At 41.2% G+C, this 19,518-nt stretch overlaps 1 protein-coding gene across 2 annotated transcripts in view; it reads right to left on the reverse strand.

The window, feature by feature from the left end:
- RPS6KA2 (ribosomal protein S6 kinase A2) overlaps positions 1 to 19,518 on the reverse strand; it is a 278,084-nt gene that overhangs the window by 151,703 nt on the left and 106,863 nt on the right. Inside the window, exon 1 of one of the 2 annotated variants that reach the window (XM_058801241.1) lies at positions 4,298 to 4,460. The exons of the other annotated variant lie outside the window; for it this stretch is intronic. Within the exon in view, the coding sequence (XP_058657224.1) occupies positions 4,298 to 4,396 (99 nt within the window). The 5' untranslated portion in view covers positions 4,397 to 4,460. Of the gene's footprint in view, positions 1 to 4,297; positions 4,461 to 19,518 lie in introns of those variants that run through there. 2 annotated transcript variants of the gene reach the window in all.

The raw sequence follows: 19,518 nt of genomic DNA on the forward strand, positions 1-19,518 counted from the left end.
GCAAAGCACAAAGGTATGAACCATCTGTAATGACACAGCAGATTGTCAAAATGAGCCTGAGAAATGGATTTCCTGGCTCCTCAAGTGACCTATCTGAGGGACTACACGCTCCTCCTGCTCTTGCTGTCTCTACCCTCCCAGCCTCCCTTCCTCCAGCAAGCTGTGTGAGACTTCCAGAACTGCAGCATTTCCTCGTAAAAGTCTTGCCTGCAGCTGGGGAAGTCAGACACTACAACAGTGTCTGTGCCTTCTGCTGTAACAAGAACACACATCAAAAAAGATGATCATTACCAGCAGGAAAAAAAGTGAAAACTAAAGCTGCCTCAGGACTTACACCTTGCAGAGATGTTCTTGGGCTGATAATCCCCATCTCCTTTCTTTAACTTGCCTATATTCTGGCTAACATTCGACATCCTCTACCAAGTGAGTAACTATAAAAGGAATAAAAAAGAATAAAGGACATACTGCTGATAAGGAACAGAATTTCTCTTTATACAGGTGCAGAAGAATTCACAAGCGTTCACAAGCAGAGCACTGTTGCTCCAGCCCAGCGTGGAAAAGAAGCAGTCTACTCAGCATTTTGTGGGCTTTTTCCTAAGGCTGCTGTAACTTTAGCTTGTAGGAAATCAGAATCAGAGCCACCAAAAATCTCTCATAACAAGGTATCACAAAGCCAGTGCCATCCTTCTGCACTACTACTACTTACAAGCCTGCATAGGCTCACTTCCATTTCCTATGTGCCAGTGCTGGAACCAAAGGAGGACCCAAGCTTGAATCATCCACAGGAGATCCTGCCTCTCAAACTGGCCATGCCAAGGCACACCAGGCTCCAAATTAATTCTGAATTAATTTCCGAGAACTCTGCTAGGCTCTAAGCCCCATACATAGATTAAACATAATTTCGATTCATCATTACCAGTAAGAATAAAAATGAATTAGAAGAATTAAAGTGGAAGAATAATGAATTAAAAATACACCAGGAACACAAAAGCCAGAAGCATCTCCAAAAAGAATAAAAGGCAATGTCTTAATTGATTGTTTTCTCAAAAGAAAAAAAAAAAAAAAAGATGCTCCTGCGTAATTGGAATAAATATTACCAAATTCTTTATAAGCTTAGGTATTTCCTAGTTTATTCCAATGGCATATTTAAATTTTGATTTATAAATGAAGAGATATTGCTCACTGCCCTAAGATGCATTCCACTGGGTCTCAAAGTCTTTAGCAGATCCCCATTGTGTGTACTTTATCCTGATGGTTTCACATTCATGTTCATCAACACTCAGCAGGAACCATAAACAAAGCCCTTTCTCAGATGCACACATGCAGTTCCCATTGACTTTGCTGGATTTTCAGCTGACTTCAATCAGAACTCTGCACATGTAGAAGGGCAAAACTTGGCTCTGCACATTCAATAAAATTACATCGCTAGATACTTTTTAAATGAAGGGCAATGCAGGCCATACTGAAAAATAATATAAACTGAAACCCGTAAAATGTAGCCAAATAAATTCAAATTTCAGCCAGATTTTTCCAGAATAATAAAAAGGCCGTGAATTTTAGGCAAGATGAAATGAAACCCTAATACCATCTCATTTACCAGAGTGCACTCTGCCTCTTTTAGCAGGACAAAGTGTGAAACCCAGCTGTTTATACAAGGTGATCATCTTGTTGTTTCAGGTATAGCAATGACATTGGCATCTGAAACAATCAAGTAAAGGTCAGGTTACAAACTGTGATTTCCTAAGTCCTTTTCTGCAGCTGTATCCTGGCCCTGTAAGCTACCACTCTCATTACAAGTGAATTTGAGGTGTAGAATACACAGTAGAAAAAGTAATTAATCATGATATTAATAACTAATACAGCATTATTTTTCAATCTACTCTAATAGTGGTATTTTAAGCACATTAAATGCTTGAGCCTAGGAGTATCTATCTTAAACCCTTCAATCTTCCTTCCCAACTTGCCAAAAGAACAACATAACAAAAATCCCACACAACCTAGTAAAATCAATTCCCTTCCAAGTTTTAATGACATTGTGCAACACAATTTCTGCCAGGTACATTAGCTAATGCACACTAAGCAAAACAATGCCCCATGTGTTTTTTCCAAATTTCTTTATTTTAATTTTAGTCATTCTATGATGTAACACCCTGTATCTTTTTACTGCATCTTTAAAAATATCTACCTACTAGGATGAAGAAAATTCTCACTTCTAAAAAACCATCTAACAGGCTTCCTCACACTTTCTGTTTGTCTGATAAGCACTTGTTAGCCTGCAATTACAAATTTATACACAGAAGTACTCAGGGATGAGAACCACAGAGGGGACTTGATGTTCATGTTTGGCCGTCACCCCCTGTCCAAAGAAGTAACATTCCTGATGATTTTCACACTTAAATAGCAGAACAGATTTTATGAATAATTTTTTCTTCATAGCTGGAACAGCCCCTATTCTCCACGCCATTATAATACTGAGTCACTTTGCATCAAGTTGGTCATTACTGACGAGCCAGGGAAGAAAGGAGGGAAGTGGATGAAGTGCTCTGAAGCTACATATGCGACCAGGTAAGTATCAGGTTGCTTCTTGAAGCAAATTATTCAAAATCAGAAAAAAATCATTACAATACAACTCACATAAGGGGAAACTATTTCATAATTATTGAGAAAGCCTAGTAAATCCAGCACTGGTGGTCAACGGGATTGCAAAGACTTTTTTTTTCTAAGTGCTGAGTCGTACTGGTCATTCACACTGGATTATCCAGTAAGTTAAACATTTAGTATGGCAGAATCTGTTTCTCCCCATGAGGTTTGCTGGGGCTCTGCTCTTCCCAAACCAACTCCCCTCCTAACATCCCATCCTGCCACTGGTGGCCTGTGAAGACACTCATTTGTGTCAGAACTCCTTCACGTAACTCCAGGTCTACTTGTCTCTGCTGGAGCAGGAGCTTAGAGAATTTACAATGTGTTGCAAGGAACATTTATTCCAGCTTAAGCTCTCTGATTCTGACTACACAGTCAGGAAAGGAAAAGTATCCCCATCTCTCCCCTCAATCCTACTGGGATGCAACTGTTCCAAGAGGGAGTTATTAGTTTACTTTAAATGCATAGCATGTCTGTTTGATGATGAGAATAAAAATTTACATCATTTTTCAAGGAAGTTGATTTTAAATAGTTAGGAAAGAAAATAACAACCAACAACACACACAGGTGAAAGACTTGGCTTTTCAGCGTGCCCTGTTTAAGCAATGACACATGAAGAACTTTATGTTCAAACAATTACCTGGTGCTTTAAATAGGACACTAAGGGAATAACGTTTCAAAATGTATTCACACAGCATAAGACAAATCCTCCTCCTGGGAGTACCAGTGCAAATCAGAGTAACTCCTCAGAGGTCAGCTGAAGTACACCAGCACAAAATAAACGTGAGACAGAAGGGAATCCGGCCCCATCTACTTCTATATTAATGCAGAGGTTGCAGATCATCTGCAATGGTAAAGTGAACAACATAAATATAACTGACATCTATTCAACTGATCTCGCATCCTGCCGACTATTCACAGCTCCAAATAGAGGGCTGAAGAACAATGGTTTGAGGAAGGCAGGCAGAAATCCGGGTTTTAACCCATTCACACATTCCAATTTGCTAATACCTCCTACTTTAACTGCCTTCATCTCCCCACACTGCTAAATCTTGAAGGGTTTGACATTGTCCCCCTAGCTCCCAAAGAACAACTTCTCCTAAAACAGAGTAGATGAAATGATACGAGGAGAGATGTATGGGAGAGAAGATAAATGCAAAAAATATGTGCAAACATGAGAACCTACAGAGAAATAATCAAGAGAATCCCTGTCTCACATACCACATATATATGAAAGGCACTAGCAAACTGATTAATTATGTGGAAACCTAGCACTAAGAACGAATGGTACGTGTGCAGGGGAAGACTAAAATATGAGGCTATTTCAAACCGTGGTGTCATTTGTGCTAATTTAAGTGGATCTGTCATTATTTCCTACAACTTCATGATGTCCTGAACCAGCTTCCTCCTCCCCTGCAAGGCTGATAAAAGGACTCTTGGCAACACAATAAATATATTATGCAATGTATTGAATACTACCGAGAAAGAGCACTGAATTACACTGAAACAAAGAACATTAGGTGCGAGTATCACCACCTCCAGGGAAAGAGCACCTTTAACTACTTACCACATAAGTAAATGCAGGCGTTCTCCTGTACCTCCGCTACCTGCACCTAACAGCATTTGCTACATTTAACAAAGTTAGGGCGAATTTTACCTCAAATCTACTCAGGCTGGAGCTCTTTGACCGAGACTTCTTGCGGAGATAGACGGAGAAGAAGCGGCGCACCGTGAACTTCTTCATGTTCATGTCCATCGCCCTGTCCCAGCCGCGGCGCGGAGCGCGAAGGAGCAGCGGCGCCGGCGGGGGAAGCTAGCGCATCCCGATTGCCCGCTGTTTATATCCACAGGCAGCAGAGCCTCCGGAGTGCCTGCTTCTGCTCATGGAGCCGGACACAGCGCGGTCCCCGCCGGAGCCGGGGCAGCCCGGAGCCGGCCCCTCGGAGCACGCAGCTCCCGCTCCGCTCTGTTTACATGTGGGAGCGCCGAGCCCAAGTCCGGCCGCGCCGCTCCCGCCCGCCGCCGGTGCCGCTGCGCCCAATGGGGCCGGGCGGAGGCTGCACGCAGAATCGGCGGCGGCGGATGACAGCTCCTGCGTCCCGGGCGGAGCAGGTTCCCGACGAATACTGCATGTGTCTATTGCTTTGCGCTCCCTCTCCTCTCTCAGTCAGGCTCTTTCAATTTCCTGCTTTCTGAATCACATGGGGAATGGGCACATGCTGCACTTCTGTTTTTAGCTCAGAATTCAGACGCTGCTATAATTACTGAGGGCTGTGGTGGTCAGATCCGAGAAGAAATCGGCTGCCCTGTGAGAGCCGCTCCTGGAAGAAAGCTGAAAGATGTCGTGCCCCCAGTGCCAGAATAGAAAGGTTTGAATCTTCTTTTATTCCGGGGAGTATGCAAAACAGCACTGTCCCCCCTCCGCCCCCGAAACTGAAAAGCTCACCATATCCTGCTCACAATCGCCCGCCCGCTTTGCATTGAAATACCCAACACTGGCACAGCTCTGAAAATAGCAAGCACAATCTCAATGGTAAGTATTACTATTCTTATTGTACTACAGCAGGGAGCTACAGCCCTTCTAGGAGGCTGAGTATGTACATCTATTTAGGGGCTGTAATTTTGAGCAGCACGGCAAGCATGCAGACTTACAGCTGCACCTCCACCTCCCCGCAACAAAATCACATTTTTCAGCTATTCTTCAAAAAATAATGAATCACAGTGTGTTCCAGAGACCAAAGAGCTTTCTCTGCCTATTGCACACACTTCAGGTTCTTTTCCCATGGCAGCCTTTCCTCTCTGGCTACCAAGGAGCACCTAGACATGCCTTTCTCCCATAACCTCAGACATCACTACAGCCTGAGAAGACATGGAGGGTAAATGACAACACCTCTCAAGTCCATCTGCTCTAAAGGAGAGGTGTGTTTTGCTTTACTTCCATATCTGGGCTGTGAACTTTCTTGGCTAGCAATGCCAGTCAATATCTGCTTTTTTGAGGTTCCCTGTCCTATTCTTCTGCCTCAAACTCACAATGGTCTATATGCACCCAAAGAAGTACTAACAAGAAAAAAGAAAAATAATATTTTGGCAGTTATGGTTTAATTAAAAAGGAGGCTAGATGGGAAAGGCTGCCATTAGTGCTGGGCTCTGTAACCTCATAGAGCCTGACTCTGCTGTGCGTGGACCCCAGTGTTACCCAGCCTAGGGTGACTGTTTCACAGTGGCAGTCTGCTTCTTCCTTATCCCTTCCAGCACACCCTCTGAATGCTTCTCCGAGTCTCTTGGTTTGCAACAAAAGTACCTCTGGGGGTTGCTTTCACTGTGCTGCCCCAGTGCTGCCCCATGTCAAGTCCAGGAGCCTTTTGCCATTACAGTTCCCTTGTTTCCCCAACTAAAGACCCTGGAGCAAAAGCAAGTGCCCAAGAAGAAAACCTCAGGTATATATAGGTAACCCTACACAGAGAAACAATGAACAGGCTAAAAGGCAATTTAGTTGGTCAATGCCAAAATTACTTGCTGATGCAGCCTCTCTAGTCAAGTTTTGTGTCTCCTCACAGCCTTGCTGCAGTAAAATCTGCAGTGTCACAAAAGCCTCAGGCACTCAGCTGATTACTTGACCTGGCACGAGCTGGACTAGGCTTTGTGCTGGCTTTTGGCAGCCTCACACATTCCCACCTGTGTAAGCCACTTGAGCCTAAAAGAGCAAACAAACCAGTCCAGGGTGAGGTCCCTGAACCCTTCCTGTCCCAGATACATCTCTGGTCACTGACATCTTTATTAATGCAGAGGAGGTGATAACTTCCCAGCTTTGAAAATACAGGCTGTGTGTAGCAACATGAAGTATATGAGTGCCTGTTACAATTGCACTGGTGGATTTATCACAACCTTCCCTTTTCATTACATCAGTGGTGATTTCACACACAGGGACTTGCATTCACCATTAAATGTGCCTGCACTGTAATAAACTTCCAGTAAAATTACACAGGCCATGACTTAATACCTAAATATCAGGTACACTTACTACATTCAGAATTTTGTTCTTTACCACAAAAATATTTTTTTTAAATGCATCACAATGTATTGGCAAGTTATTGTCCACATCAGAGCAGAAACTAGCCTTGTATGCTACAGGTTAGACTATAACACTGAGGACCATGCCCAGGGATAGGAAGTAACTCTCTTACATCCCTGACAGGACACAGGTGTGGAAATAGGCATGCTCTTCTTGTTTTCTTATTCTGCTTTCAGACAGGTAATTTGGGATTAAATGCTGAAGGACAACCAACCACCTTCACTCTACTGGGCAGCAGAGATATTGCAGAATATATTCCAGCTTTTGCAAAAAAGCAAAAGCAACTGAGATGCACAATTTACATTAAATTACAAATGCAATAATTAAACAAAATAGACATGCATGTAAAATTAAAGCATAGGGATAGATATGTGAAAAGCAAATTCTACTACTGTTCCATGAGGCATGCTTCAAGACATTGAACTTAACTTTTTCTCAGAAAAACAAATAAGAGACATCAAAAACATTATTTGAAACTTTCATGTAAGTCAGACAATAACGACTTTTCCCAGGGGTTCTAATTAAAAGGTGCAAGGCAAAAAATAAGCTTGATTAAATTGGAACATTCCACATAACATTTATAAACACACTACTGTCAGATCAATCTACAACGTGAAATATTAACTGGACTTAGAAATTCATGTTTTTAAATTATTTATCTTCTTTCAGCAATTTTAACTGATGAGGAACTTAATGGAGGAAAAAAATCTCCAAATGTCTCTGTTTAAGACAACAATAAACAACAAAAATGGTGGAGAGGACATATGGCACATTGACATCAACCAGTAATACTCATCTGTATTCTGAAATATGCTTTTAAAAATAGACTCATATATGCTGTAAAACAAAATAAATAAATACAATATCATGGGTGCCCCTCTTCCAGTGAGGTAAATAGCAAAATAAAGTTTACTTCAGCTGGAAAAAGGCCTTAAAAAACCCAAACCAAAAAGCTCATAGCCAAGATTCAAGACAAACTCTCCAACAGGAATCACCAAAATTAAATATTACATAGCTTAAGGTTTGATTTTTAAAAGATAAATGGAGAATTCCCAATTAATATGTAATGAAAGCCAAAGATCCTTTCCTCATACAGACAGACCATACCAGGAGCAAGAACAGACTGAAGGACCCAGGCTTAGAACATTAACAGAGGGCAGCACAACAGCCTGAACAGCACCCCAGTGAGAAGGATGCCAGTAGCCAATGCCAGATGAGTCATCCATTTCTAAATGATAGAACATGCAAGTCCAAGATATCTACCACAAACTGGAAGATATAATTAACCAAGAGAAATTTTGTATTACTGTATTACACAGAACATCAGGCCCCATGTTGAAATCAGGTCTTCTATTTTTTTATGTGAATAACAATTTATGAGCAAACCCAGAATGACTCTGCTACTTGAGTAAATTTAGCCATCACTGTAGAAGTAAAAACTATGAATTGATAGTATCTTCCTTGCAAATGCAATTAGTATTACCAATCCTTCCTCAGTAAGTCCATCAGAAAGACAGAAAAAAATCCAGAGAGAAATAAGGAAGCATCAGAAGCAGAGACACCACAGACAGAACAAATAAGATTATCAGAACACAACATGCAGAGAAAAGGAAAATGAGACTCCCCCAATGGAGGCCCAAGAGACACTGCTACAGAAAAGGTGAATTACGCAGCGCCATTTATGCTCTCATCAAAGAAACTCAGGAACAAAGCAGATGTTTCCAAGGGACACCAATCAGCTGAGTAAGGAACAGCACTTTCCCCCCGGTGGTCAGATTGTGCATGACTCTTTCAGTGACTGCTGTTTGCTCATCTTGAATGCTGGACAAATTGCCATATGGCTTTTGTTTGCTCCGTGAATACGTAAGGTGGCTATTTTTCTTACTGATGTTTCTTTCAATAATATGGATGGGCTTTGCCCAAAGAGATGCTTGGGCTTTGCTCTCATTGCATCAATGTGGTTCTCAGCCTTTCCAGCTGCTGTACATAGCTAAGTACCTTGTCCTGTTTATCACACACTTACATCATTGGAATCTTCTCTCTCAAAAAGGCACACTGCCCTGCCAGCACCACAGAATACAGGCAGTGACTTAACATCTCTCACCAAACCAGCACTGACAAGTGATCAACCATGTTGGCTGGATGGGGATACAAGGGAAAGAAAGTGCTTTTTCCCCTTTCTCTCACCTCCTGGCTGTGTATCACAAGCTTCAGTAATTTTGATCCTTTTCTGTATATGCATTATTCCAGTGGAGTTGCAGGCCCCTTCAGGCATCTTGCAAATTAAAATCACTGCTCAGAAGGAAGGAGAAAGTGAAATCACCTTGTCTAACTGGGTCTGACAAACTGGCAGGACACAGGCTCCCTGGACACATTTTTCTCTAATCCCAATAGAAACATAACAGCCCTACACTGCCTGTTTAATCTTGCACTTGTAAACTCAAGGCAAAACCAGAGTATCTCCTATATCCACATCTATGTAATTCCCTTGTTGCTAAAAGCAACATCCAACACTGGCAATTGTATGAAGAGAAACTAGTATAAATAGAAGGGCATCAGCCCCAGGAGAGTGACTCTAAAAAAACCTGTTTTGCTTGATATGGTGATATTCCATTTAGCAGATTCTCTTCAACACATTTAAACATTCCTAAAAATGGGCATCAAAATAAGTTCTTGACAGATTTGAAATCAGTGTTTTGCAGAGATGCAAGTAGCTTAGACGGGAGACAAAAGTCCTGAAGAATTTTCAATAGACTACATCAACAGTAAGATAAAAAAAAATACACAGTTGCACTAAGATGGTGAACCATCCCTGTGCCATGCTGGAGCAGAACCATCATATGTCTTGAGCTGGAAGGGACTCACACAGATTATTGAGTTCAACCCCTGGCCTCGCATATGACAGCCCCAAGAATTCCATTCGGTGCCTGAGAGCATTGTCCAAACACTTATTATTATTGTACTCTGTCAGGCTGGTGCTGTGACCCTTTCCCAGGGGAGCTGTTCCAGTGCCCAGCCACCCTCTGGGTGACAAACCTTTGCCTAATGTGCAAGCTAAATCTCCCCTGACACAGCTTCCTGCCATTGAGGTCTCCTTGGTTCAGTAGCCCAAAGATCTTCCTCAATCCTTCCTAAGCACCCACGAGTCACATGGTTATAGTGTTACTTGCAGACTACCAAATGAGCTGCACTATGAGAACATGTGGCTTGTTCTTATTTGTGCAGGGAGACCCACGAGTGCTGCAGAAATAACAGTTCCAGAAATAAGAAAACAATATTTGATTGAGTTTTCACCAGAGGACAGACATTTTAACTGTCACAAAAGCATCTTGTGTTAGTGCTGGACCATCAGATTGGCAGGTGTCACAGCTGCTGTATTGACTGCCCCCATATGTGCTTGGCTGCTCACAGACTCAGGGGAACGTGCAGCAGCTTCACTGGCCACACACCCGTCACCCAGCTGTGGGCTGCTTTTAGGATGGAGATTACGACATCTAGCAATCTGCATGGAAGAGTATCAGCCTCAATTCTCTTTTTTTTTTTTTTTTTGCTTTTTAGCAGTGTCACTGAGCATTTTACTTTCTTGGCTGATAATATATACTGGTGTTGCTGGATTTTGGTGGCTTAGATAGAAATGTAAGACAAAGAACGCAAAAATCTCATTTCCTTCATATTACGTAAGCATCTACTCCAACGTGAAGGAGATTGCTGAAGATACAATTCTGCTTTCTTTTCTTTGGACAATCAGACAGTCACACTTTTCTGCTATGAAGGACTGGAAGTTTTCTGGAAGGAAGGATGATAACTGAAGTATGAACGGTCTTATCGCATGAATATTTATGAATGTCACTTTGAGCCAACGTTATACAATAGAAAATTGGATGGAAGAACTTCATTATGCACAGCATATGTTTACTGTTTATTCAGACTAGCTGTGAACAATATTAAAACGACAGGCATTTGTTAAAAATCTGCTAATAGGCAATTTTCCCTTAACAGGCTCTGAAAGATATCCTACACCTAACAGGACAAATAGTGCATGGAACACTTACTGGAGCACCCATTTCTTCTTCTAATAATAATTGACAGAGCAAGCTGACACTAAAGTGAGCAGAAAAACCAGACCACTGTTTGCCATTGAAACTCTGAGAAATAGAAAAGTGTATAATGGGGCTTGCAAATTTTATTCAGCAAAGTACCAATTTTAGGTACATTTTTCCCCTTTAATTATTTCATAAAATCACACACGTAAGGTGCAAAGGTTAACAAGATATATAAAAGCATCATATTTACTTGAACTGAGTGACCTGAATTAATGCCATTCTTTTATATCTGAAACTACTTGTATGACCTTGAAGAACCTTAAACTCTCTAGCTATGCCTAGCTCCAGGGCTTGTACAAAATCCAGCCACATCCTGGATCCTTTATCCTTTACAGGGGTTTTCCTCTTATTCTTCCCAACTGGTATCTCCTGTCCCCAGTGAAGAAAATACCTCCTGGTATTTTCAGCTAGGAAGGAGACAGATTGCACTCTGACAAGTGGGTATGTAAACTCAGGATCATAAAGGTTTGCACCTGAACTGCAACTCAGAGAAAAAAACTCTGCTTCAAATCTCCTCCCATAAAATGGGGCTGGAGTATTCAGCCACTGCATGACAGCTCTTTCAGAGAAAACACAATGATTGATATTATGGGTTTCACAGCTGAAATTTTAGTTGAAGGCTGTCACACATTTGCTAGATTTATTTACAGAAAGAGATTAACAGTGAGTAATGTCAAGAAATAAACCAGTGGGACATGCAAATTTACTGGGTAGACATTATACCTAGCAGGACAAATGACATATGGAATATTTTCAAAATATATTACAAATTTAACACACTGGAAATTTGGCTTAAGGTTGTATGAATACCTACAGCATGCTAGACACAACAAAAATGAGATTTGTAAATTAAAAAATCATTAATCACTCTTGAAATCTTCAGCATTAATTTCCTTCTTGTTGGTCTTCTATGGCTTTTTAGAAAAATTTTGAAGAATCGCTTTAAATTAATGTAGTGACAGTACTTAACTCCAGATTACAGGCACATCTATCTCTGCCGGTTTTTGAAACAGAAGCTGAAGAAACTGTCAGGAAAAAAAAAAAAAGTCTAAATTCTGTGTCTAATACAGCAACACAGGAAGTGTGAAACTGGAAAAAATACAGTATCATTTTACCCCTCAAAAAGTTAGTTAGGTTCCAGTGCTGTTCACCAAGACACATAATGATTTCTTAATTCACTGAGAACAATATAGCCCAAGGTCCTATATTACTGCTGACAAGTAAAGGAAGTATCCCCTTCTCTTAAGTGTAGTGTCACCTCTCTCACCAAAGTCACCAGGGAGTGCATGAGGTTCTTCCTGCATAACTGAGCCTGCCCACACTGGAACAGAGTCTGCCTTGCTGATGCATCATCAAATATCTGCAAGAAATTGCAACATCTTGTATATGTCTTCCTACTCATCTAACAAGTGTGCAAAATTTGTTATAAAGAGCACATGTGGAATATTCAACATCCAAATTCTTGATTAACCTAATGGACAAAAAAAAAAAGGGCAACTCATCATATTAACTCAGTTTGATCCTTTGACATCTTGCTGTGAATTTCATATATCTTTTCAAATCCTGAAAGAACTTTGAGATATACAGAGAAATAAGCAACACTATGCACAACACAAACAAAGCAAGAATCTAACTCTCCACATGCACAACACAAAAATGGCAGTTTTATCTGCTTTTCATCAACTAGAGATTAAAGTGTGCAATTAATTATATCTTAAAGTAAGCCATGGTACTTGATAAAGGTTCAAATACTTATTCATATGCTTCACTATACAGGGAAGACATACAGTTGTCGCCAAGATGATATAAAACACTTCCCAAGTGATATTGTCTGCCTAAATACAGTGACCTTCTTCAAACAAAATGAAACATCTTTACATATACAACAAAAATATTGAATTCGTTATTTCACTAGCAATGCTGATGTTTGACTCCAATATTTTTTCTTTAACCAGTCAAAAATCCTGTAAGAACCACTTTCCTTTGAACCATAAACTTCTGTTAGTGTCACAAAGCAGTCATACCAAATACATAACGTTTGCAGTGTATACTGCGTGATTCACATGATATACATCCACTGGAATGGGACACCTTTGCCTTAATATGATACTGGGATCTGATTTCATATTTCTGATACTTCCTTTAACACCTGAAACACTTGAAACCTTACTGTGATGTAGGGCAGAACAGCTACCAATTAGGAGACTGAGATTGTTCTTGTGCTTCAGCTCCCAAAAGAGAAAACAGATGTATGTGTCAGATAGGAGGAACAAATAATGTAACTACTACACAAACTTGTAATAAGGTTCTCCCTCCCATCATCACAGAAAAAAGAGAATTTGTACAGCTTCCTAAAAGCTTTTCAAGGGCATCTTGGTCTAGCTGAGCTGCTTAGGAACTTCAAGCAAGGACATCAAGGAGCATTTCAAAAAGGCACAGCCGAACCTTGCTATTGTATGCCTTGGGGACTGAAAAATGTTTTATATTTTTTTCCACTGTTATTTTTTTATGTTCTTAATATTTACATATTTAGTCGCTCCCTTGATTCCAGAGTCCTCTCCTCATCTGTTCTTACTTCTTACTCCCCAAATCTTCTCTTCAAACGTATGACTCACTCCTCTTAACTCGAGAAAGTTTAAATAATAAAAATAACAATTTAAAAAAAATTAAAAAGCAAAACTTGATCTTCAAAAGAGGATTACTTCCTGATACTTGATTTTTAGGCACTATTTTGTGCCTAAATCTTCTGAAGTCCAGAGACATGGACTTCAGAAGACCCAAAAACATGCAAGAAGAAATATGAGACAGAACAAATCAGAAAGGGTTATTCAAGGGGCTGTACCTGTTATGTAGTAACACTTACAATGGTAATAGATGGAAAGAAATCCTTTTAGCAGCATGACTGAATCTTAAAGCATTACTGTGTGTCTTTGAGCACACAAAGCTTTAAAATCTATTGGCTTCTGGAGTCATAGTGTTACAGGGGAAACATCAGAATTGAAACATCCAGCTGTGTCACCAGTGATGTCTCCCATGGCTCAGTATTGGGGCTAATCCTGTGTTATATCTTTATTGATGATCGGGATGAGGGAACTGAGTGCACCCCCATCATGTTTGCACCAAATGACACCCAGTCAGGGGGGAGTGTTGACCTGTTGCACTGCTGAAGGCTTTGGGAGAAGTGGTTGGAAAGCTGCCTGGTGGAAAAGGACCTGGGATGGGCAGCCAGCTGCACATGAGCCAGCTGTGCCCAGGTGGGCAGGAAGGGCAAGTATTACAGCTACCTAAGGTGGTTGCTGGGGGTGAGAGAGATGGACGAGAATCTTGTTTCTTGATCAGAAGGCTGGATTTACTGATACATGATATATAATACATTATAACTATACTAATAGGAATAAAGAGAGAAGTTGCAGAGGCTTGCTAAGCTAAGCATAGAAAAGAATCTAAAAACAAGAGAATTCTCTGTCCCTGTGTTCCAGAGAGCTTGCCCTGTGATTGGCTCTTAATGGTACACATGAAACATGAACCAATCACAGGTGCATCTTATTGCATTTCACAGCAGCTGATAACAATGGTTTACATTCTCTTTCTGGGGCCCTCAGCTTCCCAGAAGATGGACAATCTCAAAGAAAGGATTTCTGTGAAAAAATGTCTGCGACAGGCAAGGGCATCCAGGCTTGTATCAAGAATAGTGTGACCAGCAGGATGAGGGCAGTGCTTTGTACTCAGCCCTGGTGAGGCTGCACCTCAAACCCTGTGGTCAGGTTTTGGGCAAGAAAGACATTGAGGTGCTGCAGCGAGTCCAAAGAAGGGCAGCAGAGATGGAAAAGGGTTAGGAGCACAACTTAGGAGGATTGGCTGAGGGAGCTGGGGATGTTCAGCCTGGAGAAAAGGAGCTTCAGGGGAGACTTCACTGCTCTCCACAAGTACCTGAAGCAAGGATTTGTATGGTGTCTTCTCCCAGGCAACTAGCAATAGGACAATAGGAAATGGCCTCAAGCTCTGCCAGGGGAGATTCAGATTGGCTGTTAGGAAAAATTTCCACAAAAAAATTGTTGTCAAGCACGGGAACAAGCTGCCAAGAGAGGTGGTTGAGTCACCATCCCTCAAAGTATTTAGAAGATGTGTAAGTGTGGCACTTAGGACATGGTTTAGTTCTGGACTTGGCAGTAGCAGGTTAATGATTAGGCTCAATGATCTTGGAGGTCTTTTCCAACCTAAATGATTCTATGATTTCACTGGAAATGGAAATACAACAGCCCTGGCCCAGCTAACCTGTTGCAAGATGGGTGCAGCTGTAAGAGATGCTGGGAAACAGGAATTGAAACAGGTTCTTCATGGGAAGGAGGAGTGGAGCTAAAGCCACCTGCTTCTCAAGAGATAAACATGGGTTTGGAGGCTGTGTAGAGGCTTGTTGTATTTTAGAAAAAGTATCTTGGCTCATTAAAGGAATATCATTAGTCCTGGCATAAGCCCTCACTTGTGGCCTCACTCTGCCATCTCCAGGCCATCATTTCCTACTTCCTCTCTATTGGCACAAGTATTCCCACAGCCACAGAAGGAACCAGACTGGAGAACTGGTCCAAATACCAGCCCAGAATGCTAATTTTAAACCAGTTCAGTTCCCTGATCTGAATCACTAAACAAATATCTGTGCCTACTCAATATTTTTTCCAGTGGAGGGAACAGGAATGTGTGCACTTGTGCGGTGGCTCTGCCTCCTCCGTTGGCAGGGATGGCTGATGCCAACACTGCCTGCTGGCTTACCTGACACAGACCTGGCATCTGCAGCTGCCTGGCCTGGCACAGCTGGAATCACCGAGCAGGCCACGTCAAACTATCCTTTCAATCACAGTGAAAGTTAAAATAACAGCTCTGGTATAGAAAGGACATTTTAAAATGTCCTGAAGTATTTTTATTATTATTATTATAAAGCTAGCCAAGGTGAATTGGCTAAAAACATGCAAAAGTTGGAATTATGCTTTGAGATAATGTGCTTTCCAACAAGTTGAATCTATTAAAGGTTCTTGGATTGTTTAAAAGGAAAAGGATCCCAAAATGGGTGAGAGAGTAACCCATAGTTGCACTGCAGAAATTCAGACTGTTTAAAGCCAAGAACCCTGCTAGAACTGACTGGGCTCCCCTTTAGTGCTGAAGCCCACTGGGAGTGTAGTGAGACTCCTAGAACTAAGACTGCAAGCTCCAGTGGTGTTAACTGGCACCACTTCAATTGATTTTCTGAATAGTATTTTCTGGCACTTCTCTGTTTAATCTCCTGGGGGTAACAACATGTTCTCCCAGAACCATTTAACTGCACACACAAGTACGCACCTCTTACAAATTTCTGTAGGTATGCAGTATTGATGCCCGCACATATGCAGAACCTGAGTTCAGGCTGGGTGCTGCAGGTCTGAGACACCTGTGTGAATGCAAAGAGCATGACCTGAGCTGTACAGCTTGGATGTGTCTGATGCACATTGCTCAGTGAATTTGAGAACCCCTATCAAATGCAACACGGGTGGAACCACAGGCAGCCAGTCAACACACAACATTCTCAAACTCCTATGAAGCTGTTTTAATAACATCACACAATCATCATACAGTTATTTAAGTTTTCAGTACTTGTTGGTCTCTTCAAGAGGCTGTCTAGAAAACCACCTTCCTATTCACTCTAGTGCCTACCTTAGATGCACCCACGGCTAAAATACTTTGCTCTTATACTAGCACCTTTGCAGGCAGATTCTTTTTCAAAGGGTAATCATATCTCCTCACAGTTTTGACTGGCTGTACTAAATGAGAGTGAGATTTTAACCTCCCCTCACTCCACCATCTCTCCTTGCTTGTGTCCCAATACATAGCCCTGTCCTAGACTTCATGATGTCTATGTTTTTCTTTGTAGATGTCATGAAAAGAAGAGTTTTTATTGGAGCCTCAGTATAAGCAATAACTAGTAACTCTTCAACACAAGAAATACCTTAGGATTTTCTTCAATTTTTCCATTGCTGTTTCAAAATTGTAGCTCACTGTGGCCCTGTAAAATAATCAGGAAACCTAGAATATAACACCAAGGAAGACTGGCTAACTGGGACTTCTAAACCTGTTGTGTACTCAATGGAATAAGACAGAAAGCTCTCTGATCCTCTCTCTGGATCCTCCAGCATTAGAAGCAAATGGACTTCTTGGACTAAGTCCAGAGGAGGGCCATAAGTGGATCAGAGGTCTGAAGCACCTCTCCTCCAAAGGCTCAGAGAGCTGGGGTTGTTCAGCCTGGACAAGAGAAGGCTCTGGGGGCACCTTACATCAGCCTTCCAGCACCTAAAGAGGGCTGATAAAAATAGATGGAGAGTGATTTTTTACATAAGCAGGTAGTGATAGGAGAAAGCATAGCACTTTTAAATTAAAAGAGGGACTATTTAGGTTAGATGTTAGGAGGAAATTCTTTACTCAGAGGGTGATGAGACACAGGAAGAGCTTGCCCAGAGATGTGGTTCCCTCATCCCTACAAGTGTCCAATGCCAGGTTGGATGGGTCCCTGGGCACCTGATCTAGTGGGTGGCACCTCTAGAGGTGGTAGAGGGCTGGAACTACATGACTTTCAATGTGCCTTCCAACCCAAACCATTCTATGATTCCATTCTCTTCCCTTGATAAATAACCAGATCTTTTCAGCATACTATTAGCTTGGAACATAGCAGTGCTTGTTTTGGTGACAGCTCCAACATAGCTGTGAGAAAACTCCCCCGCTCAACCACTAATGCATAATCTGAATTTTCCCCTAACCCTGATTTGAGTTTTGTTTGGATACTTCCTGGGGAGTTTTATTTGAAATAGAATGAAGCTAAGCAATTACAGTATAAATAATACCATCTAATATTTCTCAGATAAATGTACAATTATTAAATCACTCTTAAAACTTGGAAGTTTCAAAGCCAGTGGCTTAGTAGAACACTCTGAGTCAGAGTTGGTTAAGATGGTATTTCTTAAAAATATGCATGAGATGGCAGTCAAAAGAGACATTTGCAAAATGTCCTGTAAAGTTTCAGAAGCTCTGAGAACAGCTATGAACAACAGCATGAGGATTGGGCAAACATAGTTTGGAAAACACAAGAACAACATATATAGGTACATCTGACAGCTACCAAATGGGTAACAGTGGGAATGCAGCTGCCTTAAGCCTTCAGTGACCAAAACCCACCTTCTGATGATATATCTGAAAATAAACAGTGGGTCTAGGGCTTGTACATCAAGATTCTACAAAAACTTCACATCAGCTTTGGGAACTTGCATGTAAGGGAACCTGCGTATCCATCTTGGAGAGTTGGGAGACAAATTTCATGCCCTGATTTTCCAGTGGCAACTTTGCTTTTTGGAGTTTTTCATCAGGCAAACCCCACAAACTTTTTTTTTCAGAATATTATAAGTAATTTAGATAATGAAAAGCTAATAGGCTTTAGCTTAGAGGGTTGCAAAGAATAGCCTGCCATTATTCAGAAAGCCCTGTAATAGAGCACCTTGTTAATTAGAGATGATTCACAGATGACTTGCAATAGATTATGGTAGTTCTGAATAGCAATGATATTTTCATATTGAGCTCTTATGTACTCAGGAGTAATGAAGCTTTAATTTTAATTAAAAGAAAAAGCTTTTTTTTTTTTTTTTTTTTAAGCCTGTAGGTCCAAGCAATACTGAAGCACAGAAAATTAGCATCTTTTACTGATTTTCCATATTTAGAGCTCTGCACTTTATAGTTTTACTTTCATAATGTTCTCTAGCAGAGGACAGCTAAGCACCTGAATAGCAGCTGTCGATAAGAAGGCAATACTATTGTCTCTGTAATTGGAGAAACACACAATGAGGAGAGAAGCTGCTTGCTCAAGGCCTCTCAGTCTGTGATAGAGTTATGAACAGAACCAAGTTCATTTTAAATACAGGATTATCCCCTTACATCTCCATGCCTCATCACAGAGCACCATCTGCTACACTGATGGGCATTCCCTGCTTTAGTTGTGATCATTACAGTTTGTCATCATTCCAGTGGCACAGTTTGACACTAAAATGACCCAATGCTACTGATAAAGGGACTCCCATGCTCTGTCACCGTCCCTCTTCCTTTCCCTTAACACATTCTCTTGCCTTTTGCTGGGGAGCTTACAGTGTGTTGGTCCAAGGGACAGAGATACTCTACACACACACATTTCTGCTGGTTTAGCTCCTCTGAACTGACCCCTGAGGATGTGGATGAGCTTCAGTATACCTGAGCAAAAGGACATCCTGGGAGCATGCAGGAGCAGATGGGCAAGTCTGTGCTCTTCCAGAGCAGCTGCCCATGGGGTGGGCTTAACTGGACTCCTATTTTGCCTTCTGAAAGTTCACCACAAAATTCTTGAAGATTTCTTACCATTATATAAATTTACAGGATTCAATATTGCAAATTACTGGGGTAAAAGTAATGCACTATTTGATGAAAATCTTGAATAATTAAACCTCCAAGCCAAATCCCTCTCAATCTCCACATCCAGTAGTGCATCCAGAAAAAGCCAAACAAACAAGCAAACAAACAAAAGAAAACCTCAATCCAAACCAACCAACCATCAAACACCACCACCTCCCCTCCCCGCAAAACATACATAGATTTAAATCTTGGAATAAATTAAGTGGACAGGAAAGAGAGTACACATAACATAAATGCAAATATTTACACTTT

Source organism: Ammospiza caudacuta, chromosome 3 (genome assembly GCF_027887145.1).
Source record: "Ammospiza caudacuta isolate bAmmCau1 chromosome 3, bAmmCau1.pri, whole genome shotgun sequence".
NCBI lineage: Eukaryota > Metazoa > Chordata > Aves > Passeriformes > Passerellidae > Ammospiza > Ammospiza caudacuta.